General features: G+C 45.3%; 1 protein-coding gene across 4 annotated transcripts in view; it reads left to right on the forward strand.

Annotated features, from left to right (window-relative positions):
* LOC146861982 (phospholipid-transporting ATPase ABCA1-like) overlaps positions 1–27,318 on the forward strand; it is a 3,104,259-nt gene that overhangs the window by 2,181,147 nt on the left and 895,794 nt on the right. For all 4 annotated transcript variants that reach the window (XM_085641135.1, XM_085641137.1, XM_085641136.1 and 1 more), the window contains exon 38: positions 25,175–25,290. In XM_085641135.1, coding sequence (XP_085497261.1) covers positions 25,175–25,290 — 116 coding nt within the window. The remainder of the gene's footprint in view (positions 1–25,174; positions 25,291–27,318) is intronic.

Consider the following 27,318-nt stretch of genomic DNA (forward strand, 5'->3'; position numbering starts at 1 on the left):
GCCACCTTGGATTGCTGCAGTGGGACTGACCCTCACCAACATGTTAATACACATTATACATTTCCAGTGCCTCTAAAGACACGCTTAGACTGGAATTTTCCAGTTAGTAGCCGGTGAACAAAGGAGACACAGAAGGATGAGCTGCAATCCTGAGACCGGGTACATGCTTTCTCAGTTTCAAAGTTACTCTGCTCGAGCCCGCCACTCTAAATGTGGGAGCAGGCCTATTCTAATGGGAAAGGTATGTAATAACAAAACAGTCTATCCATTAGTGCAGCGAAGCTCAACTTTGGAGAAACAGGGGGGGAAAAAACATAGAGGCTGCTTTCTGCTGAGGCAAACAGAATGAGACAGAAGCTTAGTTTTGGTCATGGTACAAAATGGCGTCTGAATGCAGAATGGTACCACAAATGCTAACTTGAATCGTACAATGAAAATGGAAGTCAACCAAAAATATTTTCCATTCCAACACACGGTCCTGCCAAACATATTACACGTTTACTCACCTCCAGAGTTTACATGGAGGTTCTTCCTCCATGTAAACCTTGGAGGAGAGGAAACAAAGGGAGCCCTACAGGACTCCCCTGTGCCTTAAGCACATGTGCATGCACAGAGGGTGGCATAACATATGCCCCCTGTGTGTATGCACATAGGTGTCTGCACGCAATGGACATTCAAGTCCATGCTGTGCAGAAACCTTGTAGTGCAGTCCCATTGCGGTGACCTTTTTAAAGGTACCACCACCTTTAAAAGAGGCACCCCCATGAAACCACCAGACTACTTGTTAATTGTAATCTGGGGGGCAGGGCGAACTTTGGTGGAGTGGGGGGGGGGGTGCGGCGGTCCAAACTGCTGTGCCACTGCTCCACCAAAGAGTCGTAATCAGCTCCTTAGTTGTGATTGCTGTTCTGATGACCACCTTCTATATTTTCCCAGGTCTTTTGTATGATCATGCCACAGTGCAAGAACCAGAAGCAGGGAAACAGCATTGGGGGTTATCTTTTAGATGATAAGTCCTCAAAGTCAAAACCCCCTGTGGACTTCCAGGTTCTGTACGTTTATAAGGCATGTTTTATCCCTCAAGTCTCTCATCCACCTTGCTTCATTTTTTCTCATCCTTCTCCAATACCCTATGTTTACTCACGGTTTTATTGTCATACCCTAGATGCCACAGCTTTCATCTCCATCTCACCTCCTTCCCCTCTATATATAGTTCTGGGGCGGCTCCCCCCACCACACACAATAATCAGAAGTTTTACATTTATCTAATAATGAATGCAAAGTCTTCAAGAATGATTTTAAGTTTAACAGATGGTGCTCTGTCTCTCATGGTGGCAGAGGACAAAAACTCAGCTGTCCTGAAGGACTAAGGTTTGTCAAATTTAGAGTTAGTTGCAGGACAAGCGGTCTTCTATGTCCCTTAAATGGAACTACCATCATGCTAGTTCCCTTCGAGGTACAAATAGTTTGGTGGTTGGTTGCCATCGGTTTTCACAGCCGTCCATCAAACTTGGAAAAAAATATGTTTTTCAGAAACAACCTCCCAAAGTGGCAATCTGGCTTTGAAAAACAAAAAAAAAAAAAATAAACTGGGCACCCTGGGAGTTTTATCCCAAGGTGTAGAGGTCATTGTTGTTTCTTTCTGTCTCTCCTTGCCAGATTATTCCTGCTGGTAATGGCCACAAAACAAGGACATTAAAACTCCGACCACCTGTCTTCTAGGCCTGTAGGAAGGTGGCTTCTGGATCTCTATGAAGAGGCTTTGGGGCTCTGGCTGAATAATTGCAAATACCTCCTGGTTCCAATCTGAGGTGACATCAAGTCCGTTTTTCTGGCAGCGCTTTATACCAATCCGTCGATTTAGCTTTAAATATCTGAGCATTACCATAGCTCTGAAAGCCTTATCTCACAACAAACATGAATCTCACCCCGCTCCTTCCTAAGATTAAGAAGGACCTCTCACAGTCGACACTCTTACCGCTTACTGTTCTCAGATGAGTCTCCATCTTCATGATGATGGTTCTTCCTCATTTTCTGTATGCCCTTCAAAACTTGCCACTGATGATCCCAAATTCAAGGGTCACAGCTCCAGCTTATGAGATTCACTGCTTTCTTTGGGCTAACAAACCCCACACGAATCACCATAACAAAATGCCAACTTTTGACACATGATGGAGGTCTGAAAATGGATGATGTGATATTATTCTTCCAAACCTCCCATGTCCTGGATGTAAATGACTGGCTTTGTAGAGTCTGGAATGACCCAGCATACCACACAGAGCATTCAATTCTGGGCTTGGACAAGCTTTTAGGACATATATATGGTGACCCAATCCCACAGGACCTCCCCGTGGTCATGAGAAAGGTGTTCCTGATCCAGCGGGCAACGCTGCATTCCACTGACTGAGCGGACAGGTTGACCAATCAAAATCTTCTTTGACATGGTCAATCTTGCAGTACAGTTGGAGGGGTTTCCAACTGGGAAAATACTGGAATCCCAACCATGGGGAATGTCTGGCTGGGCAGCCACTGATGCTCCTTTCAAGATCTGCAATCGCTCTTGGCTGAATACAAAACCAAACTGGTGTATTTTCCAGAATAGAACCATCTTGAAGCTAAACTCCTTATGGGTGGACATCAGCAGGGGAGGAATTTCCCAAATCTATTGGATTTCGGAACTTAATGCCCTCGATCCCCTGGGTCTCCTCAGGTGGAAATCGGAAAGCTGTGTAGGCCCCTTGAGGACATAGACAGACGAGAGGCATTCATGGCCCACCCATAAACTGACCCTATCTTCCTGTCTCTGGCTGATTCAGGTCCACCTAATTCACATCTTCTAAGTTACACCCAACACTTATGGCATGCAGGCCTTGTCGTGAGCCCTGCTTACACCGATGTGAGTGCCCAGATGCTGATTTTCGCCATGTGCTCTGGCAATGTCTGAGTTTGAGGATTTCTCGTGCCAGATTGATGGTTCTGTTTCCTGAGTCCTAGGGAGCAGTATCACCTTTAAATCCAACATTGTTTTACTAGGAATCCTGGAGGACCTGGGGGTGATCAGGGGGTGGCAAAAAGGACACACTGGAAGCATGGTGAAGGGGAGTGGACTGTTGTGTGCAGCATGAGTGGCCCATCAATGCAGCCATAGACTGCCCACCGATACAATCCAAAATGTGGGGCAAATAGTGGGAGTACTACAGGCTGGGACTCACCACGGCAACTGGTTAATTATGGTATGTATTGATGGTCGAACAAATTAATGGAACATCTTGCCTAGTGTCGCCGGTACTATAGTTTGTCCTTTGTTTGTGAGAGCATGCAGGAGCTTGATTTACAATCTCTCATCTGATGGATCTTTTTAAGTTGACTGAGATGCAAAGTGTGTCCATTTGGACCCTCAATAAGGACCAGAAAATCAATTATCGAAGTTAAGTAATTTTATTTCCAATTAATAGTCAATCCAATATATATGCATGTCAGGAAAATATTAAAATCGATACAAGATTACAGCTGGAAGGCTGAAATATCACAATCGGTTCAGTCTCAATAGGCTAAGGCACAAATTAATCTCAGCCTCAACAATACAGAAACTGAGAATTAGAAATTGGCATTCCTTATAGAAACTCTGATTATCTCTCTCAAACATGAATAAGTTCTAAAGTCCTTTCACTAATCAGGGCTTTATTTCTAGAATAAGGATGGTTCATAGAATAGGGTCTCAAGGAAATTCGGAAATGAGAGAAGGTGAAGACTCCAGTAAAAGTCTCTCAGAATTGGAATAAGTGTTTAACACGAAGTGTCATAATTGCAAGAATAAAAGGAAGACAATAGATCTGTAAATCCTCAAAGTCTAAGGGAATTTGCTCTAACTCCTAACAGTGTATGCACTAATTAAAACAAACAGAAACTTCAGCAACAATCGTATCTCTTCCTACCCCTTCAGGGACCAATCGTCTCCATTCTCACATTGTGCATTTACAACATGACCAGACTGTTCCATCCCACAGAACTTTAACAGTTACTGCAACAACCTTGAACATCCCTCCCTTCCTGATACACGATGAATAGGAGGCTTCATCTGTTCATTCGGGGCCAGATGTATGAAATTGCATGTTTGCAACTTCCTAATAGCGAATTTTAGCGATTCGCTATTAGGAAATTACAAACTGTGATGTACAACAGTGCGTTTGAGACTGTTAGTGATTCATAATGGGTCTCAAATGGACCTGCCTCATCAATATTCATGAGACAGGTCACGTAGTCCATCTTCTATGTCTAAGGACTGTGAACTATAAAAGGCGAGCGAATGTTCATATCATGTGCCGCATATGATAAGGGCCCAGTCAGGGTTGAAACGCATAATGCATGACATTTCTACCAATTAAGGTATTTGACTACTAAATCGGCTGGTGGGCTCGTTTTACCTCTGGATTCAGAGGTTTTCTGCTTTTTGGAATATATTGGCGGTAACGCCTGCTCACGAGACCCGATTCGCCAGGAAGGGCGTCCTTCTGCGTTGATCTTCTTTTGGATTTATTTGGATAAGGATGACCTCCGACTGCTGAGTGGTGACTTTGTCAATAGACGAAGGTGAGGCCACTGCCGTAATGAACGGGAGGCCTGCTTGAGGTACATTACAATGGAAACTATTGATGTCAGTCAGGACATGCGGTGGAATAGGGACTCTGCACATGATGGGAGCTTAGATTTAAATGTACACTGTTAGACCCGGGATCCCTGGTTTGCTGAGGTAGGTACCTTAGGCCAAATAGGGACCTGCAGTTCCACGTCAGGGAAAGGAAGATCACCTTCTGAGATAGCCCCACTCACCCCCTCTCTTCAAGGCAAAGGCGTAAAGTATTTGCAACCATGCTCACAACCACCCAATGATGACACCACAAATAGACTCCACACGAGTTTTATAAAAACGAGTATAAATTTGTATAAAAAGATATACGATAAGACCACACAATATAAATCCAACATATGAGTTTGTGTACTATTTCTCCTGGCCGGTTGTTAGGCCAGCCAGCCCTTGTAAGTTCTGGTGGTATTAATGAGCACTTTTAAACATTCTCCTGTTATCCTAATATCATGTTATACAGTTCGTAATGCTAGAATCAGGCACTTTTGCAATGTAAAAATACTGTAAGGCATAACGCAGCAATCAGACACTCTGCAATGTAAAAAGACTGCAATGCGTAATGCAACAATCAGGCTCTTTGCAAGGTAAAAGTAACTAAATACGTAATACAACCATCAGGTACGTCGTTATGCAGAAATAAGGCAATGTGTAATACACTAATCAAGTTATTCCTTATGCAGGAATAATGAAATGCGCAATACGCTAATCAGGTAGTTCGTTATGCAGAAACAATGCAATGCATCATACGACAATCAGGTAGTTCGTTATGCAGAAATAATGCCATGAGTCATACACTAATCAGGTAGTTTGTTAAGTAGGAATAATGCAATGTGTAATACTCTAATCAGGTACTCCGTTATGCAGAAATGATGCAATGTGTAATACAACAGTCAGGTACTCCGTTATGCAGAAATGGAATAATGCGTAATACACTCAGGCAGAGATCACTGTGCCTTAGGCGGTCTCTCCACCTCTCCTGACTTGCAGTCAGCCTCTCAACAGTTGCCCCCAACACGGGTACAGTGTAATAAAAAAGTGCAGCTCTGCACTCCGGCCCCTGTACTGCTACTCCCTCGGCAATACGGGCCGCAATACGAGCCGAAGCAGAGGCTCGCGCTGCCGGAACGAGAGAGAGGCCGAGAGTGTCTCCCTCCCAGCCTGCACTCCGCCCCAGGAGTCGACACACATTACCTGGGGGGCGCAAACTCACTTTCCTCTCCTCGTCTAGCGGCTGGGCCTCCAATGCAATCTTTGTGAATTGGCAACGGCGGGCTCGGGCTGGCGGCTCAGCTCCTCCGAGGCTGCCGGTCCGGGCTGTTACAGTTACGAAGATCTCAGGCTGCCACAGGGCACACGCACACAGCGTTGCTGAGACTTCCTTTTGCTTTGGGTGCACAATGACTGGGCACTCCACACGAAGGTCTCAGGCTGCACGAATATCACACGCACAGCGTCGCTGAGACTCACTTTAACTCCGGTGCACATGATAACAAGGCAAATCCTCATGAAGGTCTCACGGTGCACAACACATGCACACAGCATCGATGAGATTCACTTGGATTCCGGTGCACACGATAACAAGGCAAATCATAACAAAGGTCTCATGGTGCACAACGCACATGCACATAACATCGATGAGACTCACTTGGATTCCGGTGCACACGATATCTGGACTATTCTCACAAAGGGGTTCAGGTTGCAAAAAGCACACGCACACCGCCTCGCTGATCTTTGCTTGGACTCCTGGTGCCCACGATCACAGGGAACACCTTACGAGGGTCTCAGGCTGCAACAATCACGCACACACACAGCCACTGAGACTCTCATGGAAACTTTTGTGTTCCTGTGTTTCCACAACAGGGAGCCAGTTCACCTTGGGTCCTTGGGGATAAGTAACTTCAGGACACAGCACACAGCAAAGTCCTTTCAAGCAGGGGGACACAGCACACAGCAAAGTCCCTTTAGCCTTTCCTTGGTTAAAACAGCAAACTGCTGGCCAGCCCCAGAACACACAGCAAGAGTCAGTCCTATCCTTCGGTTTCTTCAGTTTTTTCTTCCTTGGCAAAGGTCCTCTTGACCACGAAGTAGCTCCCGTCGTGTTCATACTTGATCAAGCCATTCTCCAAAGTTCAGGGGCTTCAGCTCTCATAGTTATACCCCTCGGTGGTTTTGAAGTCTTTGTGTTCAGGGGGCACTGACCCCTGTTCAAACCTGTTCTGGGTGCCTCCCTGCCAGAGACACCTTCTTCCTTTGATTAGTGGGGGTCTGGATTCTCAATCACTCAGCAGGAGATGGGACAATTGTTTTATAGCAGCAACCCAGGCCTCTTCACCTCTAGGGGCTTCTCCTACCCCTACACTCCAGATGCAGGTCGGCCTGTTGCTGTCTCACCTCCTCCCCTGGGTCAAGACATTGCCCAGATCCTACTGCTTTCAAATCCAGACTGTCAATCCACAGCCAGGCAGGGACACACAGAAATGTTAGAGCACAAACACTCAGCCACTTCTAAAATAGTGGCTTCTAAGCACACAATGCAGAAACCACCTTCATAAAAAGATGTTTTATTACATTGTGAGTTCAGGCATACTAAACTTCACCTCACTATCTTAAGCCTTTGAGAAGGTAGGCTGGAAAACATATTACATAGACTCCCCATTCTGTCCTATGGGCAAGATGGCCTTTCCACAGTGAAAAACGAAATGGAGATTATTTCACTGTCAGGACATGGCACACACCTTAGTACATGTTCTACCTTTCACATGCACTGCACCCTGCCCAGGGGGTACCCTAGATCTACCATAGGGGTGTTTGATGTGCATAGCAAGGGAATGGTAAGGTCTGGCAAGCGAGTGCACTTGTCAGCACAACATGGCAGTTTAATAAACTGCACGCAGGCACTGCAATGGCAGGCTTGAGTTCCCTTTTTAAGGCTACCTGTGTGGGTGGCACAAATAGTGCTGCAGGACCACTAGTAGCATTTGCATTACCAGCCCTGGCACACATAGTGCACTTGACTAGGGACTTTTCTAGTAAGGCAAACATACCAATCATGGACAACCAATTACCATTATACTTTATACAGGGCTAATTTGCACTTTGACACTGATCAGCAGTGGCAGTGTCCAAAGCATCTAAGTTGGCAACACCATGTCAGAAAAAAGGTCTAGGGGGAAAGCAAAAAGTTTAGGAACATTAGCCTAAAAGGGCCAAGTCCTACACAACCCCCTCCCAGCCAAAGGCCAAGGTTGATCAATCAACTACCTAGATGGACTTCCCTGCTTGTGGCGTTAGAACACGGACACAGGCCCACTACCATGGGGAAACCCTCCAGTTCTATGCCTTTCTGACCCCAGGGGATTCTCTCGGTCACTACTCCCTGGGCCATCTATGCCACTCCATGGGTGCTTTCAGGCAGTTGGGGCCTCTCTAGGGGTGCTGGTCCCTTGCCAACCCCCACCTAGAGCGGTATCCCTGGAAGACCCATCAGTCAGGACACTGTTCCCAGTTATCCTGTCCTCCAGGTTAGATGTGGGTGTACCCTGGTCACTCCTAGGGGAACCAGCCCTACTGGCTGGACACAGTACCACGGGTTTTCCCGGGGGGGGACACCTTTCTCCCTTAACCTTCTATTTAGATTTCTGTGCCTGCCATTTAGAATGGCACCCACAAACTTCAGGACTGGGGGAGCTCTGATGAGAGACGCCCTACGCCCTCCTGATGCTAGGTGCTCTTCCTCGCACAGCTGGCAAGTAGTCGCTAGGCTTCCAACCTGGTGCTCCTCTAAGGAACCCTCCAGCTTCTGGGGAGGGGTGGTGAACCCCTTGGGACGCTGCTCACACTCCCTCCCTTTCTTTTGAGACAGGGAGCTAGCCCACATGCCCCCCCACTACTCTGGGACCTAACAGTTCTACTGTGCCTCTTTTCCCTCTCTAGGGCCTTTTCAGGCCCTTGGACCCATGACCAGGGGTCCGGTTCTTGTGCCAGCTACCGGATATCTAAGAGCTTGCACCCTAACACGGGTTGGTGCAATCCTGGAAAACAATTACTGAGCCTAGGCTCCCTAGGTGTAAGGTTGAGCAACCCTTCAAATTATTTGCCATGCTCACCAACACTCAGTCATCCAGTGCACGCTTGTACTCATCAACACTTGGCACTGGCTCAACGCTGCCACCATTCAAACTGTACTCTGCCTTTTTAACCTTAATGTCCTGTTCCCTCATGCTTAACTCATGAGCTAAGAGAATCTTTTTCTCTTCCAAGGCGAGAGCGTTCCTGCTCTCCTCTGCTTGCTTTTCACTATAAATGAACAGCTTTTTCTCCTCTGCTTGAGCTTTAAGTTTTAAAACCTCCAACTCATGCTCTCTGACCCTTTGGTTTTCCTCCAGCTCCTCTGGTGAAAAGCTCCGCCCTGAATGGCTACTACCAGCCCCTGAAGCTCGTACCTCCACTGGCAAATCCTGTGGACCAAATCCATTCCCTGGGTCATCCTCATCCACCTCAACATCACCCGCCTCCTGAGTCCCTTTGGCTTCCCACCAGGCCCTCAAGGCCACTTGCAGCTCCTCCTTCTTGTCGCTACTTTTCATGGGACATTCCAAAGCCCTGCGGAATTGCCTCAATTGATCAACTTTGTAGGCAAGCAATGCCTCAATGTTGAACTCTAATTCTGCAGCCTCACTGGCTACTTGACTCCTCTGAGACATTATGTGTGGCTTAAACATTACTCAAAAGTAAAACCGACAAATCAAGTACACAATATGTGGATGCGTCGTGGTCTGCGCTAAACTTGTGATGCACACCAATCACTGTGAGTGAATTCGCAAATACACATTAAAATCCCACACTGCTGACAACCAAATGTTAGACCCGAGATCCCTGGTTGGCTGAGGTAGGTACCATAGGCCAAATAGGGACCCGCGGTTCCACGTCAGGGAAACGGAAGTCACCTTCTGAGATAGCCCCGCTCACCCCCTCGGTAGCTTTGCACGAGCAGCCAGGCTTATCTTCAAGGCAAATGTGTAAAGTATTTGCAACCACGCTCACAACAACCCAATGATAACACCGCAAATAGACTACACACAAGTTTTATAAAACACAATTATACATTTTATGTAAAAAGATATACGATAAGACCACACAATATAAATCCAACATATGAGTTTGTGTACTATTTCTCCTGGCCGGTTTTTAGGCCAGCCAGCCCTTGGAAGTTCTGGGGGTATTAATGAGCACTTTTAAACATTCTCCTGTTATCCTAATATCATGTTATACAGTTCGTAATGCTAGAATCAGGCACTTTTGCAATGTAAAAATGCTGTAAGGCGTAACGCAGCAATCAGACACTCAGCAATGTAAAAATAATGCAAAGCGTAACGCAACAATCAGGCACTTTGCAAGGTAAAAATAATGCAATGCGTAATACAACCACCAGGTACATCGTTATGCAGAAATAAGGCAATGCGTAATACACTAATCAGGTAATTCCTTATGCAGGAATAATGCAATGCACAATACGCTAATCAGGTAGTTTGTTATGCAAAAATAATGCCATGCATCATAGACTAATCAGGTAGTTTGTTATGCAGGAATAATGCAATGCATACTACTCTAATCAGGTACTCCATTATGCAGAAATGATGCAATGTGTAATACAACAGTCAGGTACTCCGTTATGCAGAAATGGAATAATGCGTAATACACTCAGGCACAGATCACTGTGCCTTAGGAGGTCTCTCCGCCTCTCCTTCTGACTTGCAGTCAGCCTCTCAACAGTTGCCCCCAACACGGGTATGGTGTAATCAAAAAGTGCAGCTCTGCACTCCGGCCCCTGTACTGCCACTCCCTCTGCAATACGGGCCATGATACAAGCTGAAGCAGAAGCTCGAGAGAATGAGAGAGAGGCCAAAAGCGTCACCCTCTGAGCCCGCACCCCACCTCAGGAGTCGACACACGTTACCTGGGGGGCCCAAACTCACTCTCCTCTCCTCGTCCAGCGGCTGGGCCTCCAGTGCCATCTTTGTGAATGGCAACGGCGGGCTCGGGCCGGCGGCTCAGCTCATCCGGGGCAGCTGGTCCTGGCCGCTACAGTTATGAAGATCCCAGGCTGCCATAGGGCACACGCACACAGCCACTGCAGTTTGTGAAGATCAATGCATCCCCTCCAGTCTATGGAGAAGCCCAGTGCATCTTATAAGGAACCAACACCTATTGGTGTAGCACATTATTTTCTGAACTGAAGAATCGCCCCCACTGCGTGAAGAAAATCGACGCATCATCTCAACTGTGGGATGGACACTGATGCATCCCTTGGCTGCACTATGCATCTCACTGTTGTGACCAGGATCAAGGTTCATCATTAAGCGAGCCTTGCATGGCTCCTGTATCTGGCCTGCACCTCATCATGGTTTGCCTGAATTCTTGACTTTGCCCCGCTCCAGCGTGACTAGACAACCCCCATAGGCACTTATTGCTTTTAAGCGCTATTTTTACTTTTTATCCTTAAAAAGTCATATCTCGACTTCTACTTATTGGATGTATGTTTTTTTTTTCTTGTTTTATTATAAAAATAACATCTATTTTCCAAAATGGTGTGAAGTCTTTTGTCATGTTTTCAATGTTACTGTTTGAAGTGTTGCACAAATGCTTTACACATTGCATCTTAAGTTAAGTCTGACTGCTCTGTGACAAGCTACTATACGGTAAGCACAGGTTAATTTATGGTGTGTATCTGACTTACCCTTACTAGGATTGTGGTTCCTGCTTGGACAGGGTGCATACCTCTGCCAACCAGTAACCCAATTTCTAACAGTATTTTATATCTGACAGCTTGTGTGGAGGTTTCCTTGCTGTGCCAACTGAATATATTATTAGCCACGGCAAAATCTGCCCACCGTGAATTTTGAAGTTAAAATGGAAATGATCTACATCACTCAATTGGTTATTAACCAGTTGCCCATTATTTCAGGCCACTCCATAGGTAAAGCTGTGATGTTGTATTGCACCCATTCTAGCCTTAATGACTTGAAAATACTCCAGTATCCAGGTTTCTGGGAGTGGCCAAAATTCTCCAATCCTCAAGTGCAGGGATAGGAAATGATGTCACACATATTAATTTGCTCACTTCTTCTTTCTACAATGTTGAGGGTGGACCAACTGCCTCTGTAGGCGGCAGGATACAGTGTTCAAATGACCAAAGCCTTTGTTAAACTCACTATTACAAAAATGATTGAGTAAAAGGAGAATTGTTATATGCAAATGTTAGAAATCAGGTTACTTTTTGAGTGGGGTGAGAGCCCTGGTCAAGTAGCTACCACAATCCTTGTCAGGGTAAGACACAAGACAACCCCACAATTAACCTGGGCTGATCCCTCTAGTAGCTTGATACAGAGCAGACAGGATTAACTTAGAGAGAATGTAAAAAGTATTTGTCTACTGTGATGAAGGGCATGCCGGCTACAGACCCGCACAGGTCCTGCAGAGAAAGTACCTTAAATACAAGTGTTGACGTCAAAGACTCGATGCGAGGAGTCGAGGAGATGCCACATTGTCACCAATCCCGTAGTTGGAGGCAAGTGTCAGCACCAATCTGTGCAGTCGATGAAGACTTTGGTGTTCAACCTCTTTACGATGTAGGCGTTGCATTATCATCGAGCTGTGCTGTCTGTCTTCGTGAAGCTGCTCAGTCCGTCGAACTGATGTCATCGACTGGCTCCTGCGTCGGCATCAAGATGGCAATGCATCGGTTCCAATTGGCGCAAAGCCGTCACTCCGTCAATTTCGATGGCTCTGGACAGCATAAATTACTTTCAAGGGCCCAGCACTGAATTGACACAACTTGGCGGTTCAGGACTCAGAGATTTAGAGTCCATGTGCTGTTGCAGAGTTGCAGGGAGTCATTGATAGCTCAGGGACTTCTGAACAGGGGGCAAGCCTGCAAGCCTATGGAGTCACTGTGGGTTCAAGTGAAAAATAGTCCACTCATTGTCCTCAGCAGGGCAGATATCAGCAGGCAGCAGGGAAGCTCAGCACATCAGAAAGCAGTTGCGTCAGAGCAGCAGTAAGAAAAAGCGGCAATCCTTGTAGCACAGCAGTCCTTACTCTTGGCAGAGTTCTTTACAGATACAGTAGTCTACTGTCTTGGTAAGGTCAGAGCCCCAGCACTTATACCCAAATGTGCCTTTGAAGTGGGGGTGACTTAAAAGCATGCCCTTGAAGTGCACAGCTCCACTTTCATCCCTGTCCTGTCTCCCAGGATATCAGTGGGGGATAATCAGCTCTTTGTGTCGGACATAGGACACTGCCTAGTCAGGTGTGTTAGCTCTTCCTGGGCAGGAAGATGGAGGGGGAGCTATCAGAATGTAGATGAATGTATATGAGTTCTATGTCGCACCCATCCTTCTAGGGTTTTTTGGGCTGTCTAGAGTGAATGCACAAAGTGTGGCTGTCATCCACCCCAGAAATGTATTGGAAACAGGATGCAAGCAACACAGAGAACAAGAGAAGAGAAATGTCCGCTTTATATAAGTGTCATTTCTAAAAAGGTCATGTTAAATCCAACCTCACCAGTAAAGAGGCTTTAGCATTACCATTTCAAGGATATGAAACATAATGTAGCTACTCCTTTCACATTAGAAATTACAGCTTAAAATTGTTTTAAGGAATTCCCAATGCTGCCTAATAAGAGGAGTAGGCCTCGCAGTAGTGTAAAATGTATTTAGCTGTTTGTCACAATCCAGACTTAAAACCACATTTCCAACCTTTCACTTACATAGTACCCTGCCCTCAGAGCTACCTAGTGCCTACCTTAGGGGTGACGTATGTGTAATAAAAGGGGAGTTTAAGGCTTGGCAAGTGGTTTTTAATGGTAGGTCAAATTGGCAGTAAACTGCACACATAGACCCTTCAATAGCAGGCCTGAGACATGTTTTAAATTCTTCTTGTATGGGTGGTACAACCAGTGTTGCAGGCCCACTAGTAGCATTTAGATTGCAGGCCCTGGGTATATCGTACACCACTTTACATGGGACTTATAAGTAAACGAAATATTCCAGTCAGGTATGCACCAATGTCACCATGTTTAGGGGAGAAGCACATGCACTTTAGCATTGATTAGCAGTGGTAAAGTGCTCAGAGTCCGAAGTCCAACCAAAAGATACAGCAAAAAATGGAGGTAAGCAGTAAAAATCCAATTAGTAGAACCGGAATTATGAATTTTGAAATAATAAAATGGAAAATAGCACCTCAAAGCATCAACCGCGGCTATCTAGTTGACCTGGACCGGGTTTAAGTCAAAAGATCTACCGACTGAAATGGTTGGTACAGTCCCATATTAATCCTGCCGTACCTTCTTAAGTTTTGTGCCAAGAGTCCCTTTCGCATTGCAGAGGGTCGCTTGGCGGGAAGAGTAGGCTGGGCACCCCACATAGATGGGCTGGTGCTTTGGAATGGCAGTCCCCCATAGGCGGTTGATGCTTCTATGAGAAGAGAAGGGCTGGCGCGGGCTTGTGCTAGATTTCAGTGTGAGCAGCATGGTCTCTGTGAAAAAATGCCAGTTTGTGGTTGCAGAGAGCCCAAAAACTTAATTTAGGAGCCCATGAGCCACACCAAAGGTCCAGGACCTGAGAGGTACCACTTAGGGGTCAGGAATGTGCAGCAGCTAAATCCAGGGGATCATTGGGGTTCCTTTTATGTCTTTGAGCCTCATATCAGGAGGCCAGCAGACTAGCCCTTGGAGTCACTCTGGGGTCCTGGAATCAAGATGAGGCTGCAGGTTCAGTTCTTGTTTCCCAGGCAAGAGGACAGCATGTCAGCACTGCAGGGCAGCAATTCCTTTCGACGAGCAGTCCAGCAGAGTGGCAGTCCTTGTATCAGCACTGGAGTCTTTCTTCCTGGCAGAGTATCCACAGGTCCAGAAATGTACTGAAGAGTTGGTGCCTGAGGTCCTTCCAATATACCCTGATTCCCTAGTTCTGGAAGTTGAACTGTATGCAATATCCTGCCTCCCATGCCCTGTCTTCAAGTTGGCTAAAGTGACAATGCAGGCTTGTTACACCCTTTGTGTGAAGGCAAAGCACATGCTCTTCACGTGTAAGTGGCGTTGTGTTCAGCGACGCCCCCATCCTGCCAGCAAGTGGTCCACTCAGGAACACCTAATCCCGCTACTGTGTGACTGTCTGGGAGGAATTTTCATCTGTCAGCTACACCGAGTCATGTGACCCAGGCCTGGCAGTAGGCACAAACGGGTTAAGGGCAGAAAAATGCCAACTTTCTGAAAGTGGAGATTTCAAAATTGTGATAAAAACCCCGACTTAACCACTAAATAGGACTTCTCATTCAAATTCCAAAGACACCAAACATGATACAGCTACCAGCTCCTGTTGGAATTTGGTTTATTAGTAGGGGTAAGTAGGTACCTACCACTAGTAACAAGGTCAAAATCACAATATAAGGTCCAGTGAAATGAAATGAAATGAAATGTGGATTTATAAAGCGCAATTGCTGCCCTGAGGCGTCCAAGCGCTACCTGAAGAGAGTGGTATGTTCATCAGAGGCGATCAGCCGGGAATTAGTTTAGAGAAGTAAAAAGAAAAGTCTTTAGTTGTTTTCGAAAGGAAGACAGGTTGGGATTGGATCTCAGCTGAAGAGGAAGGAGGTTCCACAGCTTGGCGGCGTTGTACGAGAACATCCTGCCACCAGCTCTCGCTCTCCTGATTCTGGGGACTGTTGCCAGGAAAGCCTGACCGGAGCGAAGTTGTTTCCTAGGGTGGTATTGTGTGGTAAAATTGCGGCAGATTGCCGGTCCTTTGTCCCAAAAGGCTTGATGGGCAATACACATTGCCTTTAAGGTGATTCTTTGTTGGATCGGCAGCCAGTGCAGGCTTCTCAGCCCAGGTTTTGCTGATAGTCTCCGTGGCAGCTGTAGCAGAATGCGAGCAGCGCAGTTTTGGACGATCTGCAACTTACGAAGTGTGTAGTCAGGGGCTCCGAGGTACAGGGTGTTGTTAAAATCCAGTCGAGACTGGATCAAGCCTTGAACAGCGACTTGCTTGGCCTCCATGGGTAGAAGTGGAAGAACTTTCCTGAGCATCCTGAGGAGTCCAAAACAGGTCGCAGACAACCTGGTAGTCTGGGTGTCAAAGGTTAAGGCTTTGTCCAACCATACTCCGAGGCTTTTTATGTTGTCCTTAGGTGCAGGCGGGGTGCCTAGGCAAGGGGACCAGAGGAGATCAAGGATCAGTGGGGTGACAGGGCCCAAGAGCATCAGCTCAGTTTTATCCCCATTTAGTTTAAGGGAGGATCTCGTCATCCAGTCAAGGTCTCAATAAATTAGTCCCTTCAGCCCTTCATAGCTTGCTATGAGCAGGCAGGCTTAACTTAGGTAACAGGAGTGTAAAGCATTTAAAAGCTCAATACATCAAATATGTAAGACACAATAAAAACGTAACACCAATTTGTAACAGTAGGAAATACGTTATGAGTAAAATGGCACAAAAAAAAACAAAATTCAATATAGGGGACCAGAGATATGAATTTTTAAAGATTAAAAGTAAAACTAGTCAGGGCCGGACTGGAAACCGAAACCGGCCCTGGCAAACTGCTCGGCTGGCCCCCACCTGGGGGCTGGTGGGGTGCAGCCGAGCTGTTTGCGAGGGCTGGTTTCGGCCGATTTTGTTACAGGGGGCCGATATTGCAGACCCCTGGTATCAAAAACGGCTCCCCAGGGGCCCAAAACTGGCCCCCACCCTGGCGGCCTACTGGGGAAAAGAAAAAAGCGCTCGTAGGGTTAAAAAAGGTGACTCTGGACCGGGATAAAGTTAAGAGTCCAGGCCGCCCACGATGTAATACTTTTACACTTACTTCCAGAAGTCTTTTCTTGATGCAAGAAAGTGGTCCACAGCACCAGCCAAGGGTTTTAAAGCTCTGGTTTGCCTCTTGGGATCTCAGACTACAACGCCCACAATGCACATGGTCATTCCAAGTAAAACGCAAGTGAAGGTTGTCAGCTGGAGTTGTTCTTGTTGTTGATGTTGCAGGTAGCCCTTCCAGGACTTTTCAATTTTTTGCAATCAGTGAGTTCCCTCTTTGAACTTTAAATCAGGCAAAGTCCCTTTGTTGTGAAGTCTTGTGAGTGTAGCAAGTGCAGTCCTTATGAGTGCTGTCCTCTCTTGTGCAGTCCAAGAGTCCACCAGGGCAGTCCTTCTTCTCCAGATGTTTCTTTTGGGTCATTGAAGGTCCACAACACTAATCGAGGTAACAGAATCTCTGAGTTGCTCCCTGGCAAGTTGGGAATACAAGACCCACAATGCACCAGGCCAAATCCTTCAAGGTCTATGGAACGCTATCCAGCTGGGTTCTTCTTGGTGGAGATGATGCAGGTGGAGCTCTTTCAACCTGTTGCTTTAAAGGAGTCCACTCCTTCAACTTTCAGAGCAAAGCAAAGTCGTTTTGGGCTGAAGACCAAAGTGTGAAGCAGGTGCTGTCGTTCTGAGTGCTCTCTTGTGCAGTTCAAGGGTCCAGCTGGGGAGTCCTTCCTCTTCTTGGAGTTTCAAGGCAGCGATCTGAGTATTTGAGCAGTTTTCTCATATTTATCTAGAGTTCTCGGGTGACAAGCAGGAGGGCACCCCTGAGAAATGGGGTGCAGGATGCCACCTTCAGTTATGAAAACTTCCACCAAAGTGTGGCATATTTTTGTCTCAGAAAGCACTATTCCTTTAAAATTCAAAATGTAGGGATTTTCTCTTGGAGGTTAAGAACTGGCTAAGCCAGACCACTGGTGTGGCTACGTTTCCCTAACACTTCCCATTCAGCCCCCTGCTAATTCAATTACCAGGGCTCCTGTCTGACTGGGGGTGCAGGATGTGTGGGGGGAGACTGTGTCTTATCCTAACTGTCATTCCCTCTTTGAAGACTAGTTTGGCTACTCCTTCCCAATCCTGCCTTTTGCTCTGCAGCTGCAGATCTCCTCCCATCAGATGTTCTTTGTCCTTTGTCTCTATACAGCCCACTTCACACATCATCAGAGCAGTTTGGCTCAGTATGTCAGAGGTTGGCCAAAAAGGAGAGAATGCTGGAAAGCTGGATTTTGGTTCATCTGAAAAGAAAGGTCTATAATGTTTTCTCTGTGATAGTTATAATAAATCTAACCTTGGCAAGTTATTGGATTTATTCTAACTATCATTTTAATATAAAGAAAGATCCCGTTCCCGAGCAGAGAACAAATTTATATCATCAGAAAGTCAGTCCAAGAAAATATCAGTCCAAATCTTGTGTATTAATGTTCTTCTTTATTTTCTAATCCTGTTCAAAGCGATAGGTATTTTACAAGTGGCTCGTGACAGCAAATAGGCCTAGCTGGTATAGTCGAGATGTAGGCAACACGTGTTTCGTCTTGGCTATATCGCTCATCGACTTCCTCAGGGCTAACGTGAATTCAAGAACAGGTCCGCCAGAGTCCAGTCAAAGCCTGTAAATAATCCCATTCAGCATGGGTCTTGGAAGAGCTTGTATCCCAGGAAATACAGTCAGGCGTATGGAGCTATTGTGCTACACAGGGAAAATGAAATTAGCATTTTTTCCCTCACCAGGGCATATACAACATATTTTACACTGTCCCTGCTTCTAGGTCCAAGGCATCCTAACCCTGTGGCACATAGGGGAAAACTTAAGGGTGACATATAGAAAGATAATGTAGTTTAAGACTCTGGAGGAACCTTTCATTCCATAGTCGAATTTGCATACAATTTAATTTTAACAGCAGCCTGCAAAGCAAGGCAGACTTAAGTGCATTAAATCTAATGGGCCTCTAAAACTACATGTCGTACCATGTAATAGAGACTTACAGGTAGGTTGTCAGTGCCCATTGTAATTATAACTAATTACCTTGTATCTTTAATCACAGCACAGGCCCTGGGTTTGGTTAGCAGAGCCCAGGGAACAAATCAGAGTCAGAAAACCAGCATCTAGCAGTCAAAAATGGGGGCAAAAAGTGGGGTGACACTGCAAAAACAGCCCTGGTTTCTCAAAGCTGCCAAATGGAAATTACAGCTTATTAAATGTAATAAGCAATCCCCAATGTCATCCTATGGGAGAGGTAGGCCTCACAATAGTGAAAAACAAATTTGAGAGTTGTTTACTACCTGGACATGTAAAACGTAAAAGCACATTCAACTACTTAATTACACAGCACCCTGACCTATGGGCTACCTAGAGACTGCCTTGGGGTGATTTATATGTAACAAAAGGGGAGTTTAAGGCTGTGCAAGGGGGGTTGAATTCAAGTCGACATGGCAATTTAAAACTGCGTTCAGGCTGCAATGGCAGGTCTGGGACATGTTTTATTGTGCTACTGAAGTTGATGGCACAAAAGATGATGCATGTCCACTGATAGCATTTAATTTACTGGCCCATGGTATACTGCTCTACAAGCGACATATGAGTAAATTAAATATGCCTGTTAGGTACAAGCCAATTTAAACATGTTTAGGGGAGTTGAGCAGAAGCACTTTAGTGCTGGTTAGCAGTGGTAAAGTGTCCCGAGCCCTAAGGAAAACATAAATAAGGTCATTATAATTAAGAATTTATGGCCAAAGTGTGGGGGAGACCACCCTAAGGCTGACAGATCTAACAATGCAAGAATGTTGGTGGCTATAATTTGGAACATTTTATATACCAGTTTGGGATACATCTCCGGTTGCTTCTCCATTGAACTGTGGGTGCCGAAATTAGTGATCGTGAGGCGTCAATCGTAACGCCGACAACACATTAGACTTCGTCAACCTTTGACACTTATTGCTTTCTGGACAACGTATAGAGGAGCTTTCGAACACAAGGTCGCTTTCGGAATTACATTTCTGATTGACCTTTGCCATTCTGGATTTTTATTTTCTTCGGATAGTTGTGAAAAAAACTTACACAGAGTGTTCACCTATGGACTTTTATCTTTGCCCTGATGAAGTTCCTTTAAACGGAACGAAACGCGTTGGCTGTTTTCACATGTTATAAGAAGGAGAATAAAGTACCACAGTGAATCAATCCATTTTCACGTGACTGTGACTTCATACCTGGTGCCACCTCCACTTCTTTTTATTTGTCTTCTCTGGTTTTCCAGTGGGATCCAAACACAGCAGATCTCGGAGTTGTCTGGCACAGGAAACGTACTAACATGGGACTTTGATATTGATGTGCGCTTTATCAGTCGGCTGTGTATCTTTTGTGTTTGTATTTTATCAAAAGCTGTTTTTCAATCTGAGTCCTTAGGGGCTTTTATTTGAATGCTTGCTTTATTTGGTGCTTTGCTTTTGTATTTGACTATGTCCACTATGGGGCTGCATTCTTGATGGGTTTGTACTATTCTGGTGAAAAGTGGATATAACCTATTCACTGATGGCATGGCACTGCCCACTCTCGGGGTGTTTTAGGATTAAACCTTACTTTCTCTTACTTTTGTTCTCTTTTTTCCTGCTTTCTATAGAGATGAACAGACACAGTTGTGAATTGGCAGCGTCTCCCTGTCTTCTGTGAGCTTTTCCTCCTGTCCTCCTGTAACATTTTGCCCAGTAATCACCTCCCATTTATAGCACTGGCAGAACCTTCATCAAGCTCATAAACACTAACGACCATACCAATAAGTTGAGACTATTTGACTTATGTGCCTCCAAAGTTCAAAGCAGTATTGCCCTTCTACAGCTCATTTACCAATTTTGTACTTAATGCCGTTTTCACTAAAAAGAGATTGTGTCTCTATAGAATTGTACTTTGTCTTCTAGTGTGACAATTGAGGGTGGCTAATGAGATTTTAAAAATGTACCTAGAGGTTGAGAGGAAAGCTTCATTTGTCCAAATGTATGTCACAAACATATTTCAAATCTCTGCTTGTTTCATCCTGCCTTTCCTGATCTATCATTATGTTCAGATTCCAAGGTTTGCCATCAAGCACCAAAACATACTAGGCTAATATTTGTAATACATCCATTTGAATGTCCTATACTGGCAGTCAAAGCGTTAATGCCCAGATTTACTAATGCTTTGTGGCAGGATTGCATCACAGAAGTGACACACACCTAGCACAGAGTTGGAGTGGGGCTTTCTATTCATCACAATCAGGAATTGCATTGGAAAGTCACCCAGATTGAAATAAAGTTGTAATAATGGCTTCTTTGCGCTACCTTGCGTTAGAGTGGCACTCCATGAGTGGTACATGGGCATTTCCTTGCAAATACCCATGGGTCAGACACAAATCCCTAGCTACTAAGATTCATAGACATGGATCAAAAGCGATCGAGGGAAATGGTTTCTCAGAGCCAGAGATAACAAGGATGATCAGGACAATGAGAATTGATAAGGCTCCAGGACCCAATGGGATTCCAGCCCTGGCATTTAAGTCAGCTCAAGCATTCTTCGCCTCAATTCTAACTCCTCTATATAAACACGCCTAATCATGGAAAGGATCAGTGCTTTTTCCCATCCATAAAATAGGCGATCACTCTAATCCTGCCAACTATAGGCTAGTGGCCCTGCTTGATGTAGAAGCCAAAGCCTATGCGAAATTACTACTGAAAGAGTTGGAGGTTTGGGCAAACAACAACGTGGGGCCATATTATCAAGGAACGGCGATAACATTATCGCCGCTTTAGCAGCAGGGAACTGCCGCTAAAGTGGCGATAATGGGCTTGATAATATGCCCTTGTGAAATCACATAGAAGCCCGGGTTCTGGTGTGAACCTGGGCTTCTATGGGAATTCACAAGGGCATATTATCAAGCCCATTATCGCGGCTTTAGCGGCAGTTTCCTGCCGCTAAAGCGGGGATAATGTTATTGCCGTTCCTTGAAATTATGGCCCTAAATTCTCTCATTCTTTCAGACCGGGTTCAGGGCAAACAGCTCAACAATGGACAACATCATGGCCCTGGCCTACCTCTAAACAAGCTGTCAAAGACAGGCACTTGTCGCTGTTTTGCTGTTTCATAGATTACAGCACAGCCTTTGACAGAGTTGATGGAGGCAGACTTTGGGAGAAAACTGATAGCCTGAGGGATTCCCTCAAAGCTCTGGAAGGCAATCATAGCTCTCTATGAGGGGACCTGTGTCCAAGTCAAGATAAGCCCCACAGCCTTATTATCAAGAGTCGAAACCAACAATGGCCTGAAGCAGGGTTTGCCTCCTGGCCCCATTATTATTCAATCTTTATACCTCAGCTATGGGGAGTGCCCTGAAGGGGGCCAATATAGCTCCACCGAGATTGGCACGGTGAGACTGGCAAACCTCCAGTATGCTGGCGATACCGTAGTGATGGATCACACCAGGGTGGGTCTCCAAAGAGCTTTAAATGAAGTGGAGAAGTACAACAAGGAAAACTGCTTGACAGTCAATCAGAGCAAAACAAAGATAATGTTATTCAGCAGATATCCCCACAAAAATCAAGCTACTTGGAAAATGGGAGACCATCAAATTGAGACAAGAGATGCTTATAACTACCTTGGAGTTTGGCTATCTGAGCGGGCTTCTCTGGCAATACACACAAAACATCTAATCGAGAAAACCAACTGCGTAATCCTTACACTGAAACGCTTAAGCCAACACCTGTCAAGCTAACAGCAGATCCTATGCTAAGAGTCCTCAAGGCAAAACTAATACCGACAATTAAATATGGCCACCTGGCCTTTCCGGGAGCCTTTGATAAACTCATAGCAGCCGCTCAGGTAAAATCCCACAAGAGTGTGCTGCAAGTACCCGGGCATGCTAGGAACACCAGGCTACGACTGGAATTAGGGCTTTGCAGACCAGATCTGGCCCTTCAGGTGGACTTAATTAAGTATTGCATCAGGGTCCTCAAAGCCTTGAATAACACATTTAAACATCACTTGGAAACAATGTTTAGGGAAGCAGACTCCCCTTGGCACATTAAACTGGGCAAAGCACTAGGGACCCTAAACATTGAAGCTGATAGTTTGCCTCTACCGGACATCCAGCAAAAGGCCTGATCAAATGCCATGAAGCGGCAAGTCCGCTCCATCTCGTATGAAAAGGATCGAGCGGCACTCCGTCACAATACCATCATCACGGCACTAAATGAATCCTATACTTTGGGGAAAGCCCAACAGTACTTACGGGAAGCACTACGGGCTCAAGCTTGCAGGAAAATTCTTTTTATGAGGCGCATGACCCTTAAAATTTCGGACTTTAACCCAGCATGGGCACGAGAAGACGGCGCAGTCTCCTGTCGGATATGTAACTATCAAAGGGAATTATCCTGCCTTCCTAAACTGGTCAGCGAACGACAAAGGTTGCTTCACCCCATTTTAAGGGACCGCGGCATAAGGTTGTGTAAGGAGGCGTCAGACTGGTGTCTCTCGGAAACAAAATCATATATTCTCGCAAGAGTGGCAAAGTTTATAAATTTAACTAGACAGGCTTTAGAAGCGAGTTTATAAATGTACTATCACATAGAATGGCTGTGCAAACTCACATGCTCTTAGAACTTCAGAGTCTGTTAATCGGACTAAAAGGGACTGGCAAGCACATTAATGGGCAAAAAAGAGACAGACAGTCACTTTTAATGGGCTTTCTTGTAATACTGGTGTAACATAAAATCAACCCCCCGCTCAACTGCAAAAGGGAGCTCGCAACAAAAGATTGACTGTTGGAAACAGGGGTCCAGGCAGATGGATGGCCCGAGGAGGGGGGGATCAATGGGAGGTGGGCTCTGATTTTAATTGGTTTTACTGTAAAGATTTTAAATAATCGAACAGTCAATAAATCAATTACTTGCTAGACATGGATCTGTGCCAAAAACACACACCACTAGGCCTTGCGCCAGACGTAGCGAGGAGAAATACATAAAAGCTTGCAAAATGGCAAATTATTAAAGGGACGTTTTTGGACTGAATGGGTCCCCTTCCATTGCAAAATCTGTGCTTTAGAGAAAACATACTCCCTTGCACCATGGCAAAAAGGTGTATGCTTTGGCGCATAGCAGCCAAAACTGCACCAGTGTGGAGGGAGAAAAAATGTGTTATATCTTATTAGATATGGTGCATTTCTTTCTCACCCCCTTTGGGGTTTGGCTCTGCCTCTTCTGTCTTCACCAACCCACTGATATGAAGTTCACACACAGAAACAGGCTTGGTGGATTAGCTTTAGGTTTGGGTGAAATTTGCATAGTTTCCTTTTGTAGTGTTGCTGAAACATTTAATACCTTGAAAAAACAAGATGCAAGCGGAGTTTGGCATTGCAGAAACAGTTTGTTTAATTAAACGTTGTGGCTGGGAGATCAGATACAGTCGTAAGGTCTGAGGACTGCCTCAATTTACAATCGATCTGAGGTGTTCTTATGTACAGTTCATTGTATGCCATGAAATTCTTTTGATCCTTGTATGGTAAGGAATGCAAGTTTCTGCCTTTGGAGTCATAAATTAATTGTTCGATACATAATCCAGGTGGGCCTCGACCTTGAGTGGTAACAATGTGGCCAGTTGGTAACATGTCCAGATGTTCAGCATGAGAACACTGCATGTGCTGTGTCCTGATTGGCTGTATGTTCCTAACTCATGTGACATCTACTTTATGGTCTTGTTAGGACCACACGTACCCCTCCCACCATGTGTGCTTTAATGGAGCCAATCTCCATGGACCATTGTAGTCTTGCTGCACCTATCTGTGGAATTGATCTGGGATTTCCTGTTTGTGCATTTGTCTGCCAGTTACGTGCCACCCCAACTGTGACCTATCAATCAGTGACCTCAGGCCCAGGAGCCTGCCTGACTACGTATTTTTGAGTCGGGTTGCCATGAAGTTCACAATGGGCGAATCCATTAATAAAGATGCAATTTCGTTCTTATACATGAATGTATCGTTCTCCATATTGACATCGACTTTTTCAATATTAACAGTAGAAAGTATGCAAACTGCCCAAAACATTATGCATAATTACATGTAAATATGTGACATGCCAGCGTCAGCATTTTGCGCAATTGTTTTGCGCGAAATGTTTCCTCGTGTTTTTTTGACTTAGGGTTATGTTTTTACTTTAAAAAGAACTCAATTGCACAACGCCAACACGAGCTGCTCGTGTTCAGTTCATTCATGTTCAACCTGTGTTCCATCAATAGGATTTATACACAAAGTCTCAAATGCACAAAGTGGTGTAAATTCTTGATCTCAGGCAATTCATTTAGCAATTGTAATCCAAAACGGTTGAAATTATGTAAGAATAAATTACATCTAATTGGCTTCACTGGATATCCGGGCTAGGTGCAAATCAAAAACAAAGTTCTGTTGTGCTGTGAATAAAGAGTTATATTTTAGAACAGGACATTTTTTTTTTTTAAATCTGCAGATTAGACAGCGTGGCTAAAGTAAGAAATGTTACTGTACAAAGAACACAGAATCACTTTAGTCCACTTAATCGATAAAAACATTTCATTGTACTTATATCACACACATCATTGTTGAAAATAAAGTGCTTTTCAGTAAATGTGTTTTCCAGTTTTATTCAATGGCTAGAGTTTTCCTTATGTTTTTTTTTTTTGCAGTGCAACTATCTCGTGCCTTGCATAATCGTCATCATCCTCTTTTTGTGCTTCCAACAAAAAGCCTACGTGTCAGCTGCAAACCTTCCTGTACTTATTCTCCTCCTGATACTCTATGGGTAAGTCTTCTGTTTTTTAACACAAACTTTAATGCTTTTATAGGTCATACATTCGCAAAACATGAATCATGGTGTGTCTGCTCAGTACTGTAATACAGGACATAGTAGTGGGTAGTACATGCAGAGTATGTATGATGATACGGACAGTGTAAACAATTGAGAACTTTGTCGTTGAGTAAAGCAATCGTAACTCCCAACCTGTCCCTCCCTTCAAATAACAAACTGTATCAACTCACAGTATGAGCGTGGATATGGAGCAGCCTATGTGGGAGTGCATGTGAAAGCTTGCAGATTTCCATTGCGTAAAGGGAGAGGAAAGGGTTATGGTTGACGGGCAAGGGGAGATATGAGGAGGCGAGGGTGGTAGTCCTGATGGAACAGAGAGGATATGGTCATGCTAAGCCTAATTGCCCCACCTATAAGGGTGAGGTAGTGTCTACAGTGGACGGGAGGAGGACATTGACAGTCCTTATCCCTCTCACCGTGTATCGTCCTGTGCCTTAAATCGTTCCAGAAGGGCATCCCATTCAAGCAAGATGGGCTTCTTTCATGGTCCTTTGTATTCCTCCCTACGTATCGCCCGACTTTCAGCAAGTCCCCAATGCACAACCTCCTCATGCCATTGAGTCACTTGTGGTGACCTGGGAGACTTCTAGCATCTAGTGAGCAGCCGCTTTGCTAGTAAGAATGCCAGGTATATAAAGCTGTGTGTCACCTTCAAGACCTACGGCCTGGGATAGAGCCGCAGGAGACAATATGCTGTTATATCCAATTGGTAACTGTCCGTCAGTTCTGACAGGGTAGCCGAGATCTCTGTCTAATAAGCAGCCATTGAGGGACATACCCACAACATGTGTAGATGATCAGCGTCATCTGCACTACAATGGGGTAAAGCCAAAGTGGCCATCTGGAACATTTGGTTAAGCCTATGCAAGGTCAGGTAAGCTCTATGCAGGATAGGGGATTGGATGAGTTTGAAACTCAAATTATGCGAGACCTTCTTGGGGTATGCTAACAGGGAAGCCCATTCCTTGTCCGAGAACTCCCTGAATAGGTCAGCCTCTCACCTCGTCTTCAAAGTACCAAGGGATATCATGAGGTGAGCGCGCAGCCCCAAGTAACTTCAGCGCACAAAGAGTCTGCCTTGTCCCATGGTGTGCAACGATTGTAGTAGACAATGAGTCCAGTGCCCAGGATTGTCAGATGTAATGGAGAATACTAGTATGCATAAAAAAAAGTAATCCGGCAATCCATGTGCATGAACAAAATCAGCATGCGATAGCATCTCGCCACAATGCAACAGGGACCCTAGTGTCAACACCCCCTCCTGCTCCAAGGGGCTTAGTTTGAGGAGCTTCAGAGTACCTGAAGACAAAGGGAGACCATGTAGCAGTATATTTGGTGTATGTGGCATCATTGAGCCAGTGTATTTCTGTGCCATCCTCCAAAAAACCAAGGAAACTTACTGTAAAAGGGAGCCCGTGGGGGGCGCAGGCACACCTGGGCATGTCAAGCGATGTAGGTGACCCTGGGCTATCTAGTCCACCATCTAGCCTATTTCCTCCAGGTAATGTCCAGCCAACCGGTAGGAAAACCACTCTAGTTGCCTAGCCATGCAATACACTTTAAAATCAGGAGCTCCCAGGTCACATCCATCTGCCGGGAGGTTTAGTTTAACAAGGCTTACTCTCCTATGTCCTCCCCCTAGGTGAGTTCTATTAGCAGGGTGTTGAGGGAATGGAATGCTATGCCAGCACCACCACCGGGAAATTAATTAAATAATATAGCAGACACAGCAGCATGACCATCTTTGCCAGGGCCAGCCGACCCACCACCGATGAAGGCTGTGTAGTAAAAAAAACTCACTTAGGAGCGCAGTGCACTGATCATGTGGATAAGGGTGCTCTCTATGAGACCCTGTGTGTCATGATAGATTTGGATACCCAGCTAAAGAAACATGTGTGGTTCCAATTGTATAACTGGTGTGTGGTTGGTATATGCAGCTGCAAAGGAGAATGCACACAACTT

The sequence above is a fragment of the Triturus cristatus genome, chromosome 2_2 (genome assembly GCF_964204655.1).
Source record: "Triturus cristatus chromosome 2_2, aTriCri1.1, whole genome shotgun sequence".
NCBI classification, from domain to species: Eukaryota; Metazoa; Chordata; class Amphibia; order Caudata; family Salamandridae; genus Triturus; species Triturus cristatus.